Below are 24,182 nucleotides of genomic sequence, written 5' to 3' on the forward strand. Positions count from 1 at the left end.
TTACCACGAATAAGAATGATAATATATGCTTTTCGGTGTGCAGTAGTTTGTCTGAGTGAAGAGTGCAGTGTGTACTTAAGATGACACGTGCAGAGCAGGTTCTACATGGGCCAATTTATTAACACGAATGCCTGTAAAATATCCACATTAATGAACTAATTGCAAGTGCCAGTAAATGGACCTTTACACATGTATCATGGATATCAGACTGTTATACATACATGGATGTTCAATGTGCTTTATTACACTGATGCAAGTAACATGCTGAGGAAGTCAAGAAACAGGGTTGAACAAGTCATATTAATGTAAACAAACAGCAACCGGACATTATCCATTAAATAGTACGATACATGAATTGCACAGATTAATTAAAATGTGTAGAAAACTGAAGTGATTTTAAAGCTCAATATTAGTTATGTAGATGAGCCCACCATTCACTATTCATCTACTATCACTGTGGTGCTGATGTGCTTTTTTGCTGGGCTTTAGCAGTGTCAATGGATGCTGAGGTACAGCATATATAATGAGGGGGAAAATCTCCCTCTTTACATTATTCAAATAAATAAATAGGACAGTGTGATAAAGAAGTGAAAACTCTGGAAAGAAACATGCTGCAATGGTTGCAAACTGTACTTTTGTCCTGAACAACCCTTGCGTAGTGTATTTTGCAGAGTACAGTTATTGCTTGAAGTGTTTCACATTTCTGACATGATCAATGTCAGACATGAGTTGAATGTATTTGTCATGGCAAATATAACACATACATTTCACTAAATTATATTCTGAATCTGTGTCTGAATTAGAAATACTCATCAAAATATAGTTCCAGTTAGATTCGAAAAAAATAATATACTGGACATGTAATAGTCAGTAATGAGTCAGGGCAGTATGATTTTTGTAAACTTTTAGAGGTTAAAATGTGTTTTAAGAAAAAGCACAGATACGACACCGTGCACTGAGTCGACACCATTTTTGGAACTTGAAGAATTATACAAGAATTATACAAACCCATTATTCCATCCCCAACAGTGCAAATCCAATCAAAACAGTGAATGTCAATTACCAAGCACAGAGATAGAGACCATCACTTATGAGTGTCAAACTACAAGAAATACAACATTCAGCAAACAACACCTCTGACAGAGAAGGAGTAAAAGGCTAAATCTAATCATTTTGTACAATACCCAACAATACTTGTATCTCCAAAAGGGTGTATTCTGACACCTTTTTATGACCATCTGCCCCCCCCCCCCCCCCCCATTGCTCTGGTTTAAAATGCAGAAGTCACGAATCAAAAAGGCACGGCTACATTTGATTGGAGTAGGAGGTGGGCCCTCCCACCTGGCTGTACTCGGACGGCTGGCTGAGGTTTCCCTGGGTGTTGTAGCTCCCTGACTGGTCAAAGCTTCCCTGGTTGAAAGGCTGCTGGTTAAAGGTGCCGGTCTGTTTCTCAGATGCCCCGCCTGCTGACCTCGAAGCACCCTTGTGCCAACCGGTCTCCTTAAAGACAAACCAGATGTTCCCAGCCCACAGAACAAAGTTGAGAAACCCAAAAACCTGAAGGGAAAGAGAATGAAACAAAGCAAAGTTCAGCACAAATTTGAAATTCTTGACAGCTATGCACACTCAAATTCTTGTATTCTTACATCTTTAATTGTATTCCTCTGTGTGCTATCATTCTTCTTCAACTACTTCATATACTCACATCGAAATTGTATTCAAACTTGAAAAAAATGTTCAGCTTCTGTAGGAATGGTGGGCCCCTTTTTTCAAGTTGTTCATATCATTCATCATTTTTTTAAAGATTCAAAATTATTATTTGTTCTTAATTCAAAAGAATCTGTGGCTCTTTTCAACTTCTCTTCAGCATCCCTCAACTTCAACGTCACCTGACAAATTCAACGACTTTCACCGCTTACACATACCCCACGCCATTTTAACTACATTCAACTCTTTCTGTTCTACATTTCAACTCCTTTCAATGCTCATACTTCAACTGATCACTTCAAACCATTTCGGGTCTCAAGTGTTCATCTTTGAACAAAAGATAAAAACATCTCCCGCTCTCAAAATCCATTCATCGACAGTTCAAACACAATTTACACCAACTGCTCTCAGCACTTACACTTCAAGTGGCATCTTTTTTCAGTTCATACACTTGAACCGGCGCTAATATCTTTCAGGTTTTCCAGCTCAACTCAACTCACCACTTACACTTCAGCTGGCATTTCAAGTCATTCCAGTACTTTAGCTGCTACATCAAATTCACTCAGTGCATCAAGTTCTTTCAGCGCTTCCGTTATAACTGCTTTTTCAACACCATACTTTGGGACACACATCCGTTGAACCTACCACTGAGGTGTTGAGTCCGGACCAGCGTGGCCCATAAACAGAGCCACACTTGTTGGTCTGGACTTTGCAGGCAGAGATGAGGAGCTGCACCTCATCTGGATCAGTGGCCATTTTCACATCAGACAGAGCCTTGGCCCACGCAGAGGAACTGACGAGCCACATGAAGGAGAACACCACTGTCACGATGAAGTCCTGATGGCATGAGAGAGAAGAGGCAGAATATGGGAAAAATGAAGCGCAAGAAACCAGAACAATACTTTCTTACTACTTTGTGAAAATAGTGGTTGCATGATGGGGTTTGCTTTGTATAGCTATGCCTAGCATCATGATTCCTGTGGCAGAGTCAGTATAACATGGAAACAGAGGAATAGAGCTAATTGAGAATCACAGGGTAACATTGTATGACGTTGAGTAACAACCCAATAAAGACTGAAAATGTCCTCAGTCGGAGTCCGCTGTACTCACAACGAGTGGTCCTCGGTTGTTTTCACGGTACTTGTTCTGAAAGAAGATGTAGACAATGGTGGCCATGAGGGAATACAGGAAGGCGAAGACCGCAATGGTGACGAAGAACTCTGCAGAGGATGAATAGTCTCCAATGAGGAACACGCGTTCCATCCTAATGCCCTCACACGCGGGCGCTTCAAAGGACACCTGGTGCAACCTGATACACACAGAGGGAGGTACAGGGGTCAAACCCATTTAAAAAAATGGTGTATCGAGCATTGTTTTGCCAGGATACGTTTCACCAAAGGAGGTCTTTTTAAATGATGATACAGTGCTTAAAATCCCTGTCTTTAACGATTGCCTGTCTGATATTTTCTGACTTTTAGCATAATACCTCTAACAACATTTTATGAGTGGAAACAATCCTTATACAGTATGACACCAGGAAGTTAATCATTTTATGTTTCTTTGCAGATTGAAGCTGAAAGGAATTAAAACCATTGAAACGATCAACTTGCGGGAACTGAATGCCTCGTAATGTCGTATGTTAAGTTTAAAAGTGAGTTCACACAAGTCAGAAAAAAACATACTCTCTTATTCACCCAGTCTTGAGTGAATAAGAGTGTTGCAATACAGATAGTTTCAGTTTTATCTGCTGCTTTTAATGAAATAATCCTACCTGTGTCCACCTACACATGTTATTTTTGAATTGACTAACCTCCTACATTATTTCACAGAGACTTGCAGATGTCAGGCCACAGTGTTGTTTCTTAAAGTAACCACATTGCTTCCAAATATATTGACTATGTTGGCTAAATCATGATTTTTACATCAGAAAAATCATTCAGCAGATTTCCCACTAACATTGCATTGCCCATTAAGGCTATGAGAACATTTCATTCTCCAGTATTCTTCAAATTACATGAAACAGTCATGGTTTTTGCTGGTGAATTCCCATAAAACTATTAGTTCTCCATGTGGAAAACTGAAATGTGGTTCCATATACCTCAGAGGAGGGATCGCACTGTACTGCACTGAGCTGTAAAATCTACTCATACTCTGTACAGATTGCACTGATGTATGTGTGTTAAGAAAGGCAGAAGAAAAGACCGTTGTGTATGTGAAAAGACACTGAACGTTGACAGATAACACTCAAGTAATATTCATTCAAGTACCATTGTGACTGGCTTCCTCACGCACCTTATCACTTACTCACCTGAAAGGATAAGCAAAGTCGATGCCAATACCGAGGTTGCTTCTGGCCTTCTCCATGCAGTCGACACTAACCTGCAGCTGCCCAGAGTAGCCCCCACATGTCGCAAATGCAAAAATGGCAAAGAGCTGCACAAAGAAAGAAAAAAATCAGATGCGCACATAAGGCACAAGGATACGAGACCTACAGACTACTGTGGATTCGATTTCTTTTTCTTCTTTTTGGCCATGAGCCTGGGGTCAGAGCCAGATAAGAAGGGTTTATACCTCCATTCTGCCCTAAGTCGGGGTCTCCCTCCCTCCCCAGGTTCCTGATTCGCTCTTGGTCCCTAAACTTCCACATAGAGAAGTTACAATGTGTACCACGGACATGCCAAAACAGAGGGTTTTTGATTAATCGCAGTCTCCTTCCCCACTCGTCTTCTTTTGAGTTTGCATCTGGCAGCAGGCCATAGTGACCGGATCTTGTTTTCCCCTCCGTTGGAAAACCTGCTTTACTTGTATATCTGCTTCACCCCCCTTCTATCTTCACCCAGACTCCAAGGCCTCTGTGCTTACTCCCCTACTCGATGCGTCTGAACCAGAGAGACGGTTAACAAGCAAATCCTCCCACTGATGACTTTGGTTCGTGCATATTTACATTTAGCTGAGTTTCGCATATTTCCGTACAGTGAAACCTAGACTCCCTGTCTCTTCCTAATCCTTTGGTTGTTCTTTCAGCTCCTGACAGAGCATCCTGTTTCGTATGCACACAATTGTGAAGTAGTTGCTTCATTGAACTTTGCTTTACCTGCGTGTCAAAAAGGTTGCAAGGTTGAGGCGGACAAAAGAACACAAACGCCCTGCCTCAGTGATGTGAATAACATATGACAATGACACAGGCCAAGATCACCGTATGAATGTGAATATACATTTCAAATTATAGATATGATTTTACACAAATATATTTCAAGACAAAAATACATTTTTCTCCCACAGGTTCCTATAACGAGCCCAAGAAGCGAATAGTGAGCGTCATCAGTCCCACCTTTTAAACATTGTGCTTACGGACATCTCAACAATTTCTCCACCGTGAAGCCAATTTAACACCAGCTGATAGCAATTTGGCTACATCAGCACATGGACTACAATAGCTGCAGTGAGTGCTTAGGCCGAGCTGAATTAGGACAGAGACAGAGTCTCCTCCTCTGTCCTCTGGGTCTTGAGGAAGAGATCACTGTTTCTGCTTTTGTTGTGACTGTAGACGCTCAGAAGACGATCAGCTCCGAACTCTTGGTTTCCAGTAAGAAGGTTATGACGAGCCTTGCCTTTTTACTGTGTCAAATCAGTGCACTCTTTTCTAACCACTACAGTTGAGAAAATGCATTTCATTCATTCTCGCACTCCCTACACATCCTGTCCACGACCACTGCTGTGATTAAATAAAGCTGTTGCCTCTGCTGAACACTCCAACAATACAGTGGCCCAAAGAGACATTTGCCTGGACTTTGCCTGCCTCATTTGACAAAGGATAGAGATAATTAGCTCTTCTCTCACCACTTTGCTCTCAAAGTGATGAGTCGTTTTAATGACATCTCGTACGTAGTGATTGGTAAAACTGAAACAAGAGGCAAGACATTTCCAGCTGGTTACAACCTTCGTCGGTTTAATGAGTCAACCTTGAAGCTGGAGAGGAAACGTGCAAATGCATTGTGAACATTTGCTGGAGAGTGCTGCTAAAGATGTGAGCCAATGTACCTTTTTTAGAAAACATGCAACAATTCTTACTCGTTTAATGAAAATGCAATGGATTAAGTGACTCAATTTGAGCTACTACACACCCTGCGGTGCAATGAGATGTACAATATTCCTTTAAACGGCTGCATGCAATTGTAAGAAGCTAATGGGTACAACTCAAGTGAATATCTGTTACAACACGTTTTAAGGTAGAAATAATCATGACTGGTAAGAGATGTGAGACTGAAGAAGGAGCCAATGGACTGATGGGAATACAGCAGCTGACAGTTTGATGTTTTATGAGTTAAAACTGAAGGACTGAAACCAAAGTCAGGATTAGACAGATAAACAGGCTTCTGGTTATAATCAACAAACACGAACATGCAGCAAACACATGATCACAGTCAGACGCTCACATCCAACCATCTAACAGACACACCCTCTGCCCTTAATATGCTCCCTCTCAGCCCAGTTTCCCATATAAAGCTCCTATAGCCTCAAGACTTCTCACAACCGTGATCACCATAATCAGACCTGACGCCTAGTTAGCACGAGCCTCCCCTCTCCCATGTTACAGGCAGCTGGACGTGCAGCTTGCCAGCAGCTGGGGAGGAGACATCTCTTTAGTTTGAATGCCCCTCGGCCTCTTGAGGGCGCTATTTCATAAAGTGTCAGCGTGATTAGATCATTCAGCCACTCTTCCCACTCTCATCCTGGCAAGAGCTGTGAGCATGTTATTGAAGTACATGGAGGTTGTGTGCATGTTTGTCTCAAGCATGTGTTTGCACTCACAATTTATAAACCAGATCGGTGTTTCCTAAATATGTGAGAAATACATGTGAGGAATCTGGCAGATGTCAATATACACACACAGCCAACATGTCACCGCAGTCATTTATCAGTACTTTACAGTTTGGTTACTGTCATAGTTAACAGACTGAGGTGTTGATTCGCAGGAAATACTATCAATATCACAGGGGTATATTTAACTACGTTATACCTTTACTGTAATACAAATATTAATACCTGTTAACTGTATGGTATTTTATTACTGTTTCATATAAAGCACATTTTTCTCACTATTAATATATATATATATATATATATATATATATATATATATATATATATAATTTTAGTGTTCCATTCTTCTTAAATATATGTCTAGCTGGCAAAATCTTTATGCACTTTGAAGCTTCAACAGATAACAAATCAAGATTTGTGTGAAGATCAACATTTACACAAATTAGTCACCGTAACCACCACAGTGCCGTGGAGACGTGTCCCCAGCTTAAACCCACATAGGTTTTAATTCCACGCTGCTAAAAGTTTTACAGGCGTACAAAAATGACATGCTCACTTCCTCTGGCTTCAGGATTTAAATAACTGCAATGGGAAATATATGGGTGCGTATTTCTGGTAAGATATGATGTATCACTGAGAAATCGTGTCTTCTTCTGGAGCATGCTTATGGTTGCATCATGGCATATTTTTCAAGGAGGTAGTTAGATCAAAGGTGCTATATGATAAACCGAGGACTAGACTTTCCACTTGTTCACTGCAGCTTCAGGCTGAATGCTGCTTTACCTGGCCATCATGGTGCACAGCTGGAACCTCTGCAGGGAATTCCTCTACTGGAGTGTTTTTATGTGATGCACTCTCTGTATTTTGGTTGGTTTTGAGGCAAGAAGAGGCCACAAACAAACACGCAGAAATGTTCCCAGCACACATGCTTAACAAATTCACATATGCAGCTAAATCATATGCAGCTGAAAGGATAAATACTGTACGTGCAGACTGTGGCATGTGCTTATTTGAACAAACAAATGGTAGAAGAAAAGTGACCAGAAGAGCGAGAGAATAAATACGCTCTCCTAATTATCACCCCCAGATAAACCTCCCTCTCTCTCTCGCAGCTGGCTGGGGCTTTTGAACAGGCGAGCGTGACATTGTGGAAAGAGGGTGGCTGCTAAGCCCTGCGCCGCCATGTGTTTATCTGCCTCTCCCAGCTGGGCTCAGGGAACGAGAGAGAGAGAGAGAGAAAGAGAGAGAGAGAGAGAGAGAGAGAGAGAGAGAGAGAGAGAGAGAGAGAGAGAGAGAGAGAGAGAGAGAGAGAGAGAGAGAGAGAGAGAGAGAAGCCAGGGTACAGGAATGAAAACTGCTCTGAATTTTGCCGTTTGCCCTCTTCTCCACTGACCTACATGGCTTTGACGATGACAGTACTTATCTGAAGACCATTATTTGCTTTCAAACCAATGTGAGGTACATTTGCACTTCAATCAAAGATTAAAAAAATACAACTGGTGATATAATCTACAGATTTAGGTGAGTGGGTAAGAGTGCAATGACTCTCTCTGAGACTTAAATGTAGCTCGAGCAGGGTTGGAGGCTGCAATGAAGACATGAATGAACACTGTGGAAGAGCGAAGGCTGGCTGAGGATTAGGAAACTGATGCACAGGCTTCAGGGCTTAACCACCAGCAATCAGACCTATAGTGTCAACACAAACAGCCCTCCATTGTGAAAAACAGGAAGACAAATAGGGTTTACGAAAAAGATGAGCCAGGCAGAGAAGCAACATGCGTGAAGTAGGCAGAAAGACAGAGAGTGTTTAAGGAATGGCGTCTTGGTATATGAAGAACATTTGACTGTAAAATAGATCATATAAAAGGGCTGACAAGAGAAAACGGAGGAGCTGCTTGAACAAGAGAAGGTGATAAGAGTGGCAGAGGAAGCGACGGCGGTAGCGACAAGGTGAGGATCACGTTAAGTGGCAGACGAGCTATAAGGTGTATTAGCTGATGAGCGGCACTTGAGATTTTCACAAGCCAGACAAAGATGCCATAAACACACACACACACACACACACACACACACACACACACACACCGTCCACCTGCTCTATTCAAGTCAACAGGAATAGTTTGCGTTGTCAAGTGGCTGTCTCAGGAGGAGACGCCTCAGATGTTCAGCCCCTCTCCATAACCGACTGGGAGGGGAAAAAAATCGAGGACAATCTTTATGAAGGCATAAAGAAGGAGAAAGATGAAACAGAGACAGCGATTGAGAAAGAGAGATATATCTCTTTCAAACGGCTTGTCCTCTACTATAAAGCGCGGTAAGCAGACAGATGCACAGTTAAGTTAACCTTTACATTAGAGTGATGAAGAAGGGATATCACCCCAATTGACATACAGTTGTTGAGATATGGAAAATAATTCGCTCAAATTGTTGTGATTATATTGTTTTTAATTCACTTAAAAATGGGGAAAACAAAGAAACAAATCCTGTTACGGCCTTACTTTCACACCTGAGACAAAAGGTTTTTCCCTGCTCATCAAATGATCAGAGGATATTGATCTTGACTGCTGCATCAGTGTGAAAAAGCCAGCTACTTCACTGAGCCTTTATGTGAAAGCGTTCTGATCTTTGCTTCAGTACTAGCAGCACCGCAGAACAACATCAGTAGCACATTTAGCGGCGGCTAATCCCTTCCTGCGCTGGGGGAGCTTTGTGCCCTGCATAGCCCAGATTCATCTCTCCCACTATCTCTCCCTCAGTAAGCTTGACTGACCACAAGCAGCCAGAAAATCTCTATTCATTTTTGTGACAGTGCCCCTTCTTGGATCTCCTCTTCTCCCCATGGGGTTTCTATATAGCTACTTAGTTAGGTGACCTAGCTGGAACACGGCCCCTGCGGCCTGCGGCGAAAGTCACTGCACTTATTAAGCTGGGGGCACCCAACGGAAATGTAATACAACCACACTGTGTGTGTGCGTGTGTGTGTGTGCGTGCGTGTGTGTGTGCGTGTGTGTGTGTGTGGTGCTGGGTTCATATATGTCTTCACAAGAATCTGAAGATGATCCAAACTCATGTCAGACCCTGTGTCTCACTTGTAAAATGAATACTAGACTTGTTCAGGTTAAGGACCAGGTTTGGATTGAGGTCCAAATTATTGAGTGTTGAATGTGAAGTGTGAATATCAGACACGTTGGGGCGTGGCTTTGGTGGTGTTTTATGTCATAGACTGTCCATAGAAACAATGTCAAATGTACCTGTATTCTGACTTTGTAGTCTTATTGTCAGATGTGCTGCTCTATGTCTTTGACACTTAGGTAAACAGAGCTGTCACTAGTTGGATCAAGTGATAATTTGCCAAATGAAACATTTCGGCATTATAATTTCATTTAAATGCAACAAGTAGACGAGACAGTTTAGGATGGCTTGTTTTTTCATTGTCCTTAGTTTTTTCCTACCTTTGGTTTAATCTCATTTATAATGATGTTGGTGTATTGTAATATAAATACAGTGTGTCTTTGTGGCATTTCTATTCCTTCGTGCTCTTGTGCATGAACATACTGTCTGGACACCTGTGCTCCTCCATGCGCTGTGCGTGTGGGATGTCTTGTTCGAGTAGACATATCCTCCTACAGGACCCTGACGACCCTGACTGAGTCACAGATGGCGGACTGTCGTCTCAGGGACACAGAGGTCCAGCTCTGACCTGATGGTCAATAAAGGCCATGATACATCCAGGAGACCAGCTCCCACAACCCTCAACCCGAGCATAGGATCACATTGTTGCTGAAATGTTACTCAGATTCAAGTGGAAAAAACCCCAAAATGACCTGAAGCTGAAAGTTGCTTTTTTTAGTTACTTTATTTTTGAAGATACTCAACTTAATTTAAACAAGTCATAGTACAGCATGTCGAAAAACATATTGTTTTACCAAAAGTTACCTTTCACCAAAGTTCAAAGCTTATTGGTCAAATACTGGTTGTACAAGAATATGTAGTGAAATGCTTGACCTCAAATTCCTTTAATGACAAAGAATCTATAAATAACAGCCAAATAACAGTTGAAGAGTTTGTATGTCGAAAAGACATCATAAAAAGTCAGATAACTATGTGAAAAAATATATTTATAGCATGTTCTTTTAGTTACTTTATTTTTAAAGTTACTTTTTAGTTACTTTGTAAAAAAAGTTATCCATATGAGATATTTGAGATGATCAGAATGACAGATTCAGGGTTGACAGATGCACCAGTTGTAGAGCAATTTGTGATAGTTATTATGAAACATGTCATTGTTTTTCAAATGTTTAATTGGTGCTCTGATTCACCCCCAAACCAAATAGACATCATGACACTGAGATCTTTGTTTAAGTCGATACTACACACCAGCCGGCGCCATCTCTAGAAGCGTTTAAAAGAATTGTGATTTTATTCCTCAGCCCCGTGTCCCCTTGTCACAAGGAATTGAGTGATTTCAGTGCTGAAAAACAGATCTTTGACCTGACAAGTCTCTAGTGATATCTGTCAGCAGCTGTGGCCAACCAATCGGCATCTCCCAGTTTCCCTTTGGTGTTAGTATGTGTGTGTGTGTGCTTATGCTCCTGCACCAACTGAAAATTGTGCAGCAATCTGTCAAAAACAATAACACATTAAAAAGATGATAGTCCAATGAAGTAGTAACACAAACTTGAACTGAAATTGAACTTTGCCAATCCTGCTGTCAAAATCGGTTAATCCTGTGGTGCATTTTATTCACGGGAGGCTTTGCTGTATTTGCATAACTACAGACTATTTATGGCCCAGCTCACTCAAGTTCCCACTGCAAATAAATAATGTTCATCCGGTAGTGTTTGGAGATTAGGGTTCCACTCCAAATATTTAATTAATTTACAATACAAAACATGTCTGCACTAATCAGAGTAAGAATTATATGACATGCCTTCTTAAGGCAAAACTAATAACAGGTAGCACATATCTACTTTTACAATGGCCAACATATGCATGCCAGCTTTGACTCCCAGATCATTTGCCAAGGATGTGTAGTTTTGGGCTGTAATATGCAAACTACACATGTACCAGTTTGACTCTTTTATTTCCAGGCTTACAAAAACAGCAGGAAACACACACACATTTTAGCCGGAGGAAGACATTAATCATTGAATCTATAAAATGTCAGAAGATGGTGAAAGAAATACCATCACAATACCCCAGGTCCCAATGTGACGCCTTAAAATTGCTTGTTTTGTTCTCGTGTGTTTTCGTTTTTACTGTGATACAAAACTGAGAAAAGCAGCAAGTCCTCACATTTGACAAGCTGGAAACGAGCATATATTTGGCATTTTATTTGATGAATGATAAACAATCAATTATCAAAATTGTTGACCAGATATTTTCTGTCGCTTAACTACCGGTAATCGATGAATTAACGACAGTAAATTGGCATTCGGAACTACATGTCACTTTTGCTGATAGTGTTTGTAAGGTGAACCAAACAGCCTTGCGTTACGTTTGTTACACTTCATTGAGTTTCATTCGTTTTTCTTATATCCAATTCAACTGTATTAAGGCTCCCGATCACCACAGTTTAACGTGTTCAGAGAGGAATTATGATTTCACGCTTCCCATTCTCCTCTAATTGGTTAATATGTTGTGAAACCAAACCAACCATTTTTATGAAATAATGTACTGTAATAACATGCAAACTAACTCTGCCCTGCAGGACACAAAATGCTGCTCCTTTATTTCCATGTCTTCCATGGACCATCATGTGTCATGTTGACTTTTTGCCTGGGATTTGTATCAATAGCCTCAGTCTTTTAGCACATTGTTATGTATATGAAGCCACCCCTGTGACAAGTATTCTATTGTTGCACAGCTTGATCTTGCACAGACACACAAACATACACTTGAAGGCAAAGTTAATTGGTGTACAGTGAACTACTGAGGATGACATCATAGCCCAGTGGGTCAGTCCTGAGATTTGGGTAAGAGGACGACCCTTACTCATAAATTCGACTCATCCTTTGTGAATCATCAGTCTGAGTTGTGCTGTAGTAGCCACTGTGTTGAGACAGTACTTGTGAAATCACCCCGTGTGAGATGATACAACAGCCATGATGATGCACCAGTGCATAAAAAAAGCATGTACGGTATATCATTTGCATCATGTGCTTAATCAACTGAACAATTTTGTTCCCTTTCGCCTTCCATCCCACACACACACACACACCCACCCACCCACACACTGAAGAGTTTGGGCACATCTCAAAGGACAGCTTCTGCATGAGTTGGTTATTGGTGGAGAGGAGGGGGCCTTACAGCTGTTTGGAGCGGAATATGCCAGTCACTGACAGGCTGCCAAACAGGCCATGGACTACGTATACACACACACACACACACACACACATGCACACACGCGAATTTCCTGCAGACATGGCTGATTATTAATTTGCCTTCTCCTTGTGCAGACCCAGTACTGACTGAGAATGTAGGAAACCTACTAAACTGCTGCAACTGTCTTGACTGACGTTATCGTAACCTTTAAACAAGCTTCTGTTTGTCCACATGTCAGCCATACAGTCAAGGGTTCATTATCATTAGCAAGGTAAATGTCATGAGGGCATGTCAACAAAACAAACTGACAGATATGTGTTTCTACTGGTGTCATATGTGGGAAGACATTTGCTGCAAGCCTTTTGAAAATGAAGCACGATTGCTGTTTTCTCTTTTTCTGTGTCAGTAAATCAAGAGGGAGGCAACAAACAACAGTCAAATTCCATGTATGTGCACACGTGCTGGGCAAATAAAGATGATTGTGAAGTGGGATTTACCTCAGCTAAATGTATTTTAAGGCTGTTTCAACGACGCTCTCAAAAGCCTGGTCCAGTATCCCGAGAGATCACATCTGTATTGGATGATTCTGCATCTCACAATTTATGTGCAAACCAGGAAGTGATGTGGCCTTTATGTAACAAGGTGTAACATTTCATGTGGGAGACCAGAGTTTGCATCCTGTCACAGACCTGCAATTAAAACTTTCTATTTTATTAATCTCGACCACCATCTTTCCTGAACTGTAACCAAGTTTTGTTTAGTTGCCTAACAGTAACCATACCATAACCATTGTTTAGCTGCCATAAGTCTTCCCCTGTCCACAACCGTATAGTTGTCATGAGTCAGAGAGTAATCACGGGCCAAATGAGGGAAAGTAGCCCAGTTACATCACTTACACTACAGATGGACGCTGAAAAAGAGAGATCATTCTAAGACCAGCAGAGGCTTTGTGGAGATCCCTTTCCTCTCTGGTTCTAGAAGAACAGTCGAACAACATGGTTGCAGAATGAATCCGACCTTATTCATGATTTGAATAGTTTGCACTTCTGATAAGCCCACTGGCTTGACAAAAGGTCAATTTCATAATGGTGGCATGAAGGTGGGGTGGTAGCCTGCCTCCTCAGGTGTGTATGTATGTGTATTCGGCAAACAGCCGAAAGGGGACACACTGGGGAACTCACCTCACTGACAGACATCTGCTTTATCTCAGCTAAAGTGCCACGTGTCTGATGAAAGTGAGTGTGAGCGAGAGTCACCCTTCACAATAAAAAAAAAATCTATCTTTAATATATTTTTATGGACATTCTCTGCTACTTCAGGATTCTCTGCACAGTTGATGTCATTAATTAAAGTGGGACACACACACACACACACACACACACACACACACACACACACACACACACACACACACACACACACACACACACACACACACACACACACACACACTTCCCTCATGGCTACAGTCGTTTCTCTAAACTGACATCAAAGTCAGTCACTTATCTCTTTTTTTGCCTTTGGGCTTCTCTGCACTGTACAATAAACACGAGAGAACAGCACCCAGCATTGAATCAGTCAGCGCTAGGGGATCCCGTTCTCATTGTTGATTCCCGTTATATCATTTCACTTGGAGTAAAATGGGGCATTTTTTTTGTGGACTGGCGCAAAACGCACGGTGTTGGCACAAGGCATCCAAAATACGCATAGCCTAATTGAAAAGCTACACAGCGGTTTCCCCTGGCGTGTAGTTCTCACGGAGCTATACATCCTGACATGAACTTGAGCCATTTAGTCACGCTGAAACGGATCGTAGCCGAGGTGATTTCGGGTAAGGTCCCTCGCCGTGTGGATGTAACACAAACATCACTATTCAGGCACCAAAACCCAACAGATCTGATGCAGTTTAAATTGTAACAGAGAGAAGCAGGGCATTATCAAGTCAAAAGCAGTCACCGTAGCAATAGCATCCCCACATGCAGACTCTCATTGCACCCTGTAGTTCATTATAGAATGCGCTGATGTATTTACGCTGCATAGTTAAGTTATTGCATGCAAGAAACAGTCAAAGTTTCAACTCACCCATTCCAAAACACGGATGAATCCCAGAGGTAATTTTAGCACTTGAAACGTCCCCACAGATGCAAGCTGCAGAAGGACACAGAGGATAACACATTTCCTATCACCAATTAACGACACATTTGGCCAATTTAGCAAAACATCACACATCTCTGAGTCCAGATGATCTCGCCGATTCTCACCTGATCGGCGGTGTCCATTTCAACAGCACGATAATTCTTTCTTACTTGTTTGATTGGATGCAAACAATCTCAAACCGCAAGCCAAGACCCGATTGCTGTTCTGTCGCGCGTAATAGTAAGGGGCTCGGGGCTCTCGGCTCAGATTCCGACTCCAACCGGAGGAACCCGAGTCCTCTTCGTTTAATCTTTTTTTTTTGGCGGAAGGGGGGGGGCAAGCTGGGATTCGTCTTTCCAAAGAGGAGTGACGCCTACATTTTCTGTCATTGGAGGGATTTGTTGTTCTCAATTGTTCTCAATTTGGGTTAATAATGGCTGTTACTTGCAATACATTGTAATATTTCCACACTCACATATTTGTTTGGATTTTAAGGCTTAAATGATAACAATTAAAATGTGGTTGAAGGCAATTATTTGATTTGTTATATTTACGCGATGGCTGCTATAGCTGCAGCTAGAGGGCAGCAATGTCAATATATTTGCATTATTATAAGTACAATTAAGTAAAGCTGCAAGCAGCGATGAATGGGCCCTCGCACCTTTGCGCATGTTGGGGGTACTGGTGGGACGCCGGCTTAGGCTTTTCTTCCCGTGTGGAGTGTGTAACATTTGAAATTTTGTGTTGTAAATACTTCACCAGTTCCTGTATCCACTGTGTGGTGCTAGAGAACACGCGCAAACATGCATTATGTTGCTCTATATCAAGTGTAAACCACATTACGTACATGCCATGTAAATCAGATACTGTTTCTCTTTCACCAGTAGGTGACGCTTTGACTATGAGTGAAAATTAACTTGACGTCCTCAGATCATGACTTTTATCAAGCATGGCACATTTGGGATGGATTTGAGCAAGTCCAGTGGAGTTACATCAGCTTGTTCTTTAATGGGGAGTCACTTAAATTTGCTGCCACGCCACGGTGACGCCATTCCATCAAACGTAAAGCTTTTGATAACTTTTAATCACAAAGGTCTTTGGATTGTACTGACCAAATTTGAAGTGGATGTGATAAATTACCTTGGAGGAGTGCAGCAATGGCTAAAATGAAGGGAAAATTCACACAAAATTCAAAATGACTGACTTCCTGTTGGGTTTAGAGCATAGCGCCAAGAGACTTATTTTTAAGTTTCCATGTGATACATGTGCCTGCCAAACTTCATATGTGTAGGTCAAACGTAGCGCTGGGGCTGCTCTTTTGAATATGATTTTACTTTTTCTGCTTGTGTGTGGATTAAATGAGACAATATCTTAGTGAGCTTTAAGAAGTGTAACAGTCCTATTTTTTAACTTGCCAGAGATGGCTGTTTTTTACCGTCAGATATGTGAGGGTGGATTCAATCTTGTTATCTGATTCCTTAAAATAAATAAGAATTTCTCCTTATCGTCAATCTATTCCTTTAAACACAAGTTCTCAGGTCCACTAGCTAACTCTTAAGCAGTGGAACTTGATTTATTTCATACTTTCCTTTGTCATTGACAGAATACGTTTTCATCACTAAAAACCTAAATTCAGCCAGCATATTGCAGGAAAAACACATCATGTAATGTGCTTGTGATTTCTCAGTTTCTGTGTTATTGGTTTCACCCAAAGACGATAGCAGCTGAAATGCTGCCCCCTGCAGTCGTATAGCCGTATGGGTTATGGTTTTGTTTGGAAGTAAAGCCCAAAACAGTTCTATTTAGACACAGTGAATACCTATAGTGTTGTGTAAATTAAATTGAGTGAGTTTTAGAGTTATCTGAGAACATTATAAATGGCACAGATGGAGCCCAAATGTCCCCAAATGGCCAATTTAAAACCTCTTACCGTTCTACCCCTCTTTTTTCAGTATCAAAAGATCACTCCAAAATACCTCATTCAGAAACCAAAACCTTAAGGAACACCACAGAAAAAGAATACAATTGGGCTCATTGAATCCACAAGAGTCTCAGCTTTCCATCATACCCAATTTGTGCACTTCCAAGACTCTTTAGGGACCCCAGCATGCAGACATATTCAAATATTCCGTTTTTAGAAGAAACAAAAAGAACACATTTTCTGTCTTGATACGAAAGCTTCTCTGTGCCTCTGATGTTTTGATATGTGTTTGATTCCCCAATTTTGGGAACGATTTCCACCCTATTGTGTGGTTGTGGGTTATCTGACTCGCTGGCACCAATGACAAGCATTAAGAAGAACGAAATAGAAATAGACAATCTTCTCGCTGATGGTCTCGTTTACTTATGTTGGTCATATCGAGGCATCACTATTCAATTGAGACCTTTTCCAACCCCCTTAAAAGTTCCTCACATGTAAGTACAGGAGACACTCTTCAATTCAAGTCTGAACCACATTTTCCACATCAGTTCTGCATTTCTAATTGTAATCCTTGTGGTTACTCCTGTACTGCTGTATGTGCTACAGAAAAAAAAGTTGACAGTGATGCATTTTTCCCATAAATTGTCACACCTGACTTTATATTTGTGTGTTCACATAGCTGTTTTACAACAGGTCCATAACATGACTGAACTTTAGCAAAACATAAAAAATACAACTATGTACAATATATAAAAATAAATACCAAACACCTTTACAGTACAACATAGGTATCACTGTTGACAGACGATGTACCACAGCTGTATATGTTATTATGGTCCACATTAACAACAGTTACAAAGATGTTTAAAGCAGATTGAATTAAAAGGGACCATAGGCATCTGTTTTATCTTTTTTTTAAATTCGTGTCTTTTATGCTGCAGAATGAAATTCTGGTGGGTGATATTGATGATCAACACAGGTTATGAACAATGTGTATACAACAATGGTATGGAACCAAAATGTCCAGCACATCTGGAGTTTAGATCGTAGTCAACAATTTCAGAGAGGCAGTACTCAAGTACGCAGCTGCTCCTTCAGTATTCTGTAGGACAACAATTACATTTGCCTTCGCCGGGAGGCGTGTTCCTGTGTTTCAGGAGGGAATCAAATATTTGTAACATAGGTCAACGTGTCACAGGAGTCACAGAACTCTGTTTATTGATTGGCTGCGGGTACTCTTTGGCTGCACTTCACCATTAACAGTGAAACCATCCCCAACTTTAGTTTGGCCGCACTTCGCAGCAGAATCAAAACAGCCGCAGTTTTGGAGCGGCCGCCTACGGTTTTCCATAGGCATTGCATGGCGGCTCACAGAAGGCCGCGCTTCACCGCTGCTCATGGTGTTTTTGCGGCGTAACTCTCGGCAAGAAAGCAAATGAGCGTGCATCTCCCACGATGTCAGAACTATAAATTTGCCAGTTCGAGATGGTATTTATTTACTTCAGCAAAGTATGGCTATTTATGTCAGACAACATTTAACATTTGAGAAATGTGTCTTCTTGTGAAAAAAAAAGGAATGTGTAGCATAATATCATTAGAATAATCAAAGCAACATTTTGAAAAAAGTTCTGGTTTTGGTACCAAAACTCACTGGCGCTAGTATCAAAACATTTAAAAAGATACCCGAGCTCTATTCTTTATTCTGTACTGAAGTTCTAGGCAGGACTTTGACTTGTGGACAATTTTACTCCGTGAACTTTTCGCATGTGCCTCTTCATCAGCAGCCTTTCGGTAAATAACTCGTCACAATCCCCACATTTGTACGGCCTCTCCTCTTTATGTTTGGCCAAAACGTGTTTCCTCAGAGTTGAGCCTCTGTTGAAAGATTTGCCACAGATGTGACAGCTGAAAGGCTTCTCTCCTGTGTGAGTTCTTATATGTTCCGTCATGTGTCCTTTCAGTTTGAAACACTTGCCACAGAAATGGCAGCTGTAGGGTCTCTCTCCTGTGTGCACTCTCATGTGGTTCTGCAGATTGCTCTGACAGGGTATGTGTTTGCCACATATGTGACAGTCAAAGTTTCCCTTGCCGTCATGTGACTTGCTTTCGTGCGTCTTGAGGTGCCATGTCAGCACCGTTTTTTTGGTAAATATGTAGTTGCATATGTGGCATCGGTATAAGGTGGTACTGGTCTTCTCTTGAGAGTGCTCCGGATCTTCTGCAGGGGTTTGCGTTGGCTCTCTGCTCTCCTCTGCTGCTCTGCAGTCTTCTAACTGCTGCACTGTTTTGATGAGTTCCTTCGTCAAGGCATCCCCGTCATCGCTGTCCTCTGCTGAGGGTTGCTCCTCTAGCCCGTTGATCCACAGTTCCTCCTTCTGCTCCGCGTGCTCCTCTTCAATCCGGGAGGGTCCTGGCTGGTCCTGGCACACAGCCGGGCTCCACTCCTGCTGTTTAGGGGCAATCTCCTCCACCGATATCGGTGAAGTTGACAGTTTGGCATCTGCAAAGACGGAAACAGAAATGCATTACACCAACTGAGTTGTAAGTGGCAAAATATTGCTCCCATCAATCTACGGCCATCAGGTGTTTTACCTTTGAGATCAGCTGCCTCAGAGCCAACTTCATGAAGGGACAAACCAGTCAAGAGCTGAGGACTCAGTGGAGCCTCACGCTAGTAACTATTTTCTTGTGTATGAGTGTTACAGTACAACAATGCCAATATATTACCATTGCATTTTTAAGGAATCAACTTTGAAGTGTTGAATCTGAATACTTAAAAGTGTGTTGCCTATATCCACCTTCTAACAGGCACAGTATACAGGGAATCTTTCCTGAGTCTCAGAGGCATTAGACTTCTTAAGATTGCATGCAGATTTTCACCGACTCGTCATTGGCTCAAACTGGCTCAAAGTTGATTGCTTGAGTGTTTTTGTGGGTGTTTATTCTGTCCAAACAGCCACTGATTGTACATATATTACCTGTCGTTAGCTAGCATCATACACACTGTTTGTGTGAGCAAACGCTTTGCTCAAATTGAAACATTTATAAAATACATCCGGGAGATCTAGAGCAAATTTTGCATCTGTTCCAACAACTCGCGTCTTTCCATTGGCCTCCTATAGTCAGTCGTCTATATTGAAGTAGGTTCAATTGATCAACCAAACTTGTACTGCACTGTCATACAGGTTAGTGCAATTCAAACAATGAAACTATACGGTTGCACATCTGATTACAATCAACATCCCTGTTTGGTGTAATCAGACGTTTGCTCTGTCGCACCTGTAACCACACCCAACTGTGATGTCAATGTACTTCCACACCCTAATCACAAACACACATCTGCCAATATGGGGGTCTAACCTCTTTTCAAGTCATGATTTGATAGAAACAGACACGCAATAAAAAAAACTGCAGCAGGAATTACATGTACTGTAGCTTTATTGGCATTGCACTTTACAAAACAATACATCACAAGCAACGTTTTGCAAGTCAATAAGAAGAAAGCCACACATGAATTAAAGGCAGAATTAAAGGAAGTGCAGCTGTCAATAACAAAGTTTCAAAACACGGTGCGAAAAGCTAATTTTGTATCATAATACAAATAGCCCTTACGGTGCATTTTTACAGATAGATAGATATATGCACTTGTCAAAGTCCAGCAGTTGTTGAACTATTTGCTTGGAACATGAAGTGTTTTCAGTACATTTCTTCCGAGCGTGTTACATGTTAGATGTGAAGCAGATTACAATTACAGCAACTCATCAGGAGCATCTGAACAATATGAGAAGTTGTATCCGTGCGGTGGAGCACAAGTGCTAATCCTCAGACTCACTGTAACTTTAAACAGCAGCAAGCATCGGCATTGCTACAGCAACAGTATTTCATATGGAGAAGGTGACATCGTGGACCGTCTTCATGTGCTGTTTGAACACGACGAGCAGAGGAAAGCGCTGGCTGCACTGCATGCACTTGAACGGCATGTTCTCCCTGTGTTTGATCCTGGCGTGGTTCGCCATGGTGGAAGACCTGTTGAAGCTTTTCCCACAGATGTAGCAGGTGTAAGGTCTTTCTCCAGTGTGAGTCCTCAAATGTTCTTTGATATGACATTTCAGTCTGTATCTGTGGCCACAAACGGGACAGGCAAAGGGTTTCTCGCCGGTGTGTGTTCTCATGTGGCAGATCATTTGACTCCTGGTGTCTGTTTTTCTACCACAGGCAGGGCAGGTGAACGCTTGGTTGGTAGGCTTCGGTAAATGTTTTGCTTCATGAACGCCGAGGTGCAATTGTAACTCGATTTTTCTCAAAAAAGGCTGACAGCAAATCTTACAAAAAAACAAGTTTTTCTTCTTTGTAGATGCTGGAGATACTCCAGAGGATGGGAGCGGTGATGGTATCTCATATTTCATGTGCTCTCCAACTGTCACAACTTGAGTCAGGCTGTCTGGCATCTCATTTTCTTCATGCGCTCCAACTGTGACATTCTGAGTTAGTGTGTCTGTAACGTTGCTGTATGCAGGATGTATAGGTGTCTCCACAGACCTGGTACAAAGTTCAGTCAATTCCTCTTTAATGGTCAGGATGACCTGCTCCTTGTCGGCCTCACTGGGAATACATTCCTTCTGTATCTGCTGCTCCTGAGCACAAAGCGTGGGCAAAGCGATCTGCCTTGAATCTGTAACAGTGGATAGGAAAATGTTTTTGGTAGCAGCTAGAAAAATCACTCCTCTGATCACACAAGAACGAGATGTTGGGGAACTTGAACGGTCCCCAGCAGCGGCGCTCGTCCTAACAGCAGCAGAGAAATCAAATGAAAGCTATGGTTTGAAAACAGTGACTATAAACTTTCATTAAAATGAACTTGCACACCAAACATTAGAAAAACACAATAGATATTCAAAATATCATAAACAGAACAACTGGTGTGAGAAACATAATTGTGTGGAGAATGGGAGCCAATACATGTGCAATCATGTCAATATGCTGCACTATATACCTTTTTCTATCTGAGACATATCCCAAAATATGCACAGATAGTGAGCATAAGGTGATAAAAAAAACATGACTCAAATGGTGGATGTAAATTTATTTTATGAAAGAAATGGAAGTACTTCACAGGGAAGTAGTAATCACGTAGCAGGGCACCTGAGCAAATGGCTCCTAATTGTGATTGAGTAAAACGGCTCAAAATGCAACACAACACCAACACGCAACACCAACTTTAAAAATGGCACTTCATATAAAAAAGGTTGCTGAGCCCTACTATAGTCTGTATGCAATACTGCTGTCACATTATTGGCTGAATTTCATTCCCCCTTGTTGTCAGGCAGAATTTTGCTTCTCCTTCAAGGCGTCGCACAATAACACCGTAGGAAAATAAGTACAATTCAGCACGGCTCACACTCGTCAAATGGGTTGGACGGTAGAGGTGAGAAAGATCTCCATGTTAGCGACTTGAAGGGTTACAGTGTTAGGACTCGGATGTTGACGTGAACACCAGTCAGAAATTACTCGGATACAACATGAGCCTGGAATAAGCCTCATGTAATCACCAATGCTGCTTCCATGCTTTTTACTCGTTTTTTTGTAGTGAAATAGGCTGGCTAAATTAAGCTGTATTTAAATAATATACAATGGATCTCAGGTGTGAATAGATTTGATTTTGTGCAGCTGTCAGGTCAATGACTTTCGCTCACAACCCAAATGTGTTTTTTTTGCGAGCCACTCCTCATAAAACAATGACTGGGCGATGAGGGGCCTACCTCCACATTCAGTCTGGCTGTACTATAACAACACCAAAAAGATACACGCCCACAGGTTACAGTGACAAACAGGATATCACACAAGACATTCAAAACAGTTTGCAGTATGTGACATCACATCAACAACGAATTCATTAATGCTCACGTTTAACAAAATAGTCACACCACTTTAAAGCCTTTTTAAAAATGAATTCAAGCAGCTCCTCCACTTGCTTTGCATGCAACCTTGGACTTTATGTTGACATGAATGGAGTCATAGTAGGCAGTGGTTTATTCAGTCAAGAAAAACACAAACTGTGATTGAAAATGGTCAAACCAGTTGTCTCAGTTGCAAGATAGAAGTTTTAGTTTTGCCATTGGTGACACAAGGTCATTTTGGTGAAGCACGACCACATTACTGGGCCTGTCCCGAGGTTCTTTCATTGTTACTCCTGCCTATGTCATTTGAAAAATCCATATGTTCCAGCATGGCATGCATTTGAACAAAGATACAATAAACCCTTATTTGCACTCAATGAGTCACACTTTGTGTACGTTTTTCTAAATCTACACACATGCACTTTTATAAATGTGAAAAGGTCAAGTTAGTGCTTGTGATTCGGAAATACATATTATTGTTTGGCGTCTGTTCCCTCCACATACAATAAAGTATGGAGTGTATATTAACCCAACACGTTTCTTTGTGTAGAATAAACTGCACTTAAAAAGAAAACATTGATTTGTTTTCATGTTGTTAGGACGACACACATTATTATTGGCATCGTACAGAACTGCATAATGAATAAATCATGGTTTAAATGGTTTTATTTTCTGAATGTTTGCTGTCCTCTCCACAGGTAACGTTGGCTTCCATTCACCATGTCCGCTCCCTGTCATTAGCCAGGAAACAGTAACATTAGCTAACATGGCTTGCTAACCCAACGTAGCTGAATGTGGCGAATACCAAGCCCTTAAACGAACTGCACGCGGTGTTATCTGACGTGCTTTGGATAATTACCAACGTGAAGCGTAATGTCAGCTCAGGGACGGACGGAGCGGTGCAGAGAAACGTACCTGTCCTGTGCAGCCGTATCTCTGGTTTGTAGACCAAATCCAGCAGCCGCTGCAACCTCTGGTTCTCCAGCTTCGTGTGGTACACCTCCTCCTGGTAGTCTATTATTGTCTTCTCAACGAATCCATAGATGTCTACCGCGGCGGCGGTTAATCTTTCCGTGAGAAAGACGTTGAACGACTGAAGCGTAGAGTTGGCCATCGTGCAGCCTCTGTTAGCTCCCTTTTCTGCGAGCGATGTGTTGCACGGTGTGTACTGTGCTTCGAGGTACACACTGTGCTTCGAGGGGAGCAGCCTTCAGCCAGAGATACGACATGCAACAAGGTGTCATACCGCCATCTACTGGGCTGGACTGTGTATAACTGTCGTATAACACAAGTCTAAAGACTGCATTGCCATGTTCACACATTACATTCATCCTACATCCCTTTTTTTGTTGCAGGACACAGTTGTCCTTTAT

General features: G+C 41.6%; 2 protein-coding genes across 2 annotated transcripts; both read right to left on the bottom strand.

The window, feature by feature from the left end:
- Positions 1-1,305: 1,305 nt before the first annotated feature.
- Positions 1,306-15,247, bottom strand: synpra (synaptoporin a; the record flags this gene model as incomplete). Its single annotated transcript, XM_079297216.1, has 6 exons — positions 15,117-15,247; positions 14,938-15,003; positions 4,016-4,140; positions 2,818-3,016; positions 2,353-2,544; positions 1,306-1,557 (listed from the first exon to the last, which is right to left on the bottom strand). Exons 1-6 carry the CDS (start codon positions 15,132-15,134, stop codon positions 1,306-1,308), a joined length of 852 nt encoding a protein of 283 aa, XP_079153342.1. The 5' UTR covers positions 15,135-15,247.
- Positions 15,248-18,446: 3,199 nt separating this feature from the next.
- Positions 18,447-23,923, bottom strand: LOC306775873 (uncharacterized protein; the record flags this gene model as incomplete). The annotated part of the gene is made up of 2 exons (XM_079266422.1): positions 18,447-19,412; positions 23,725-23,923. 2 exons carry the CDS (start codon positions 23,921-23,923, stop codon positions 18,628-18,630), a joined length of 984 nt encoding a protein of 327 aa, XP_079122548.1. The 3' UTR covers positions 18,447-18,627.
- Positions 23,924-24,182: the final 259 nt, after the last annotated feature.

This window comes from Melanostigma gelatinosum (assembly GCF_949748355.1).
Source record: "Melanostigma gelatinosum genome assembly, chromosome: 3".
NCBI classification, from domain to species: domain Eukaryota; kingdom Metazoa; phylum Chordata; class Actinopteri; order Perciformes; family Zoarcidae; genus Melanostigma; species Melanostigma gelatinosum.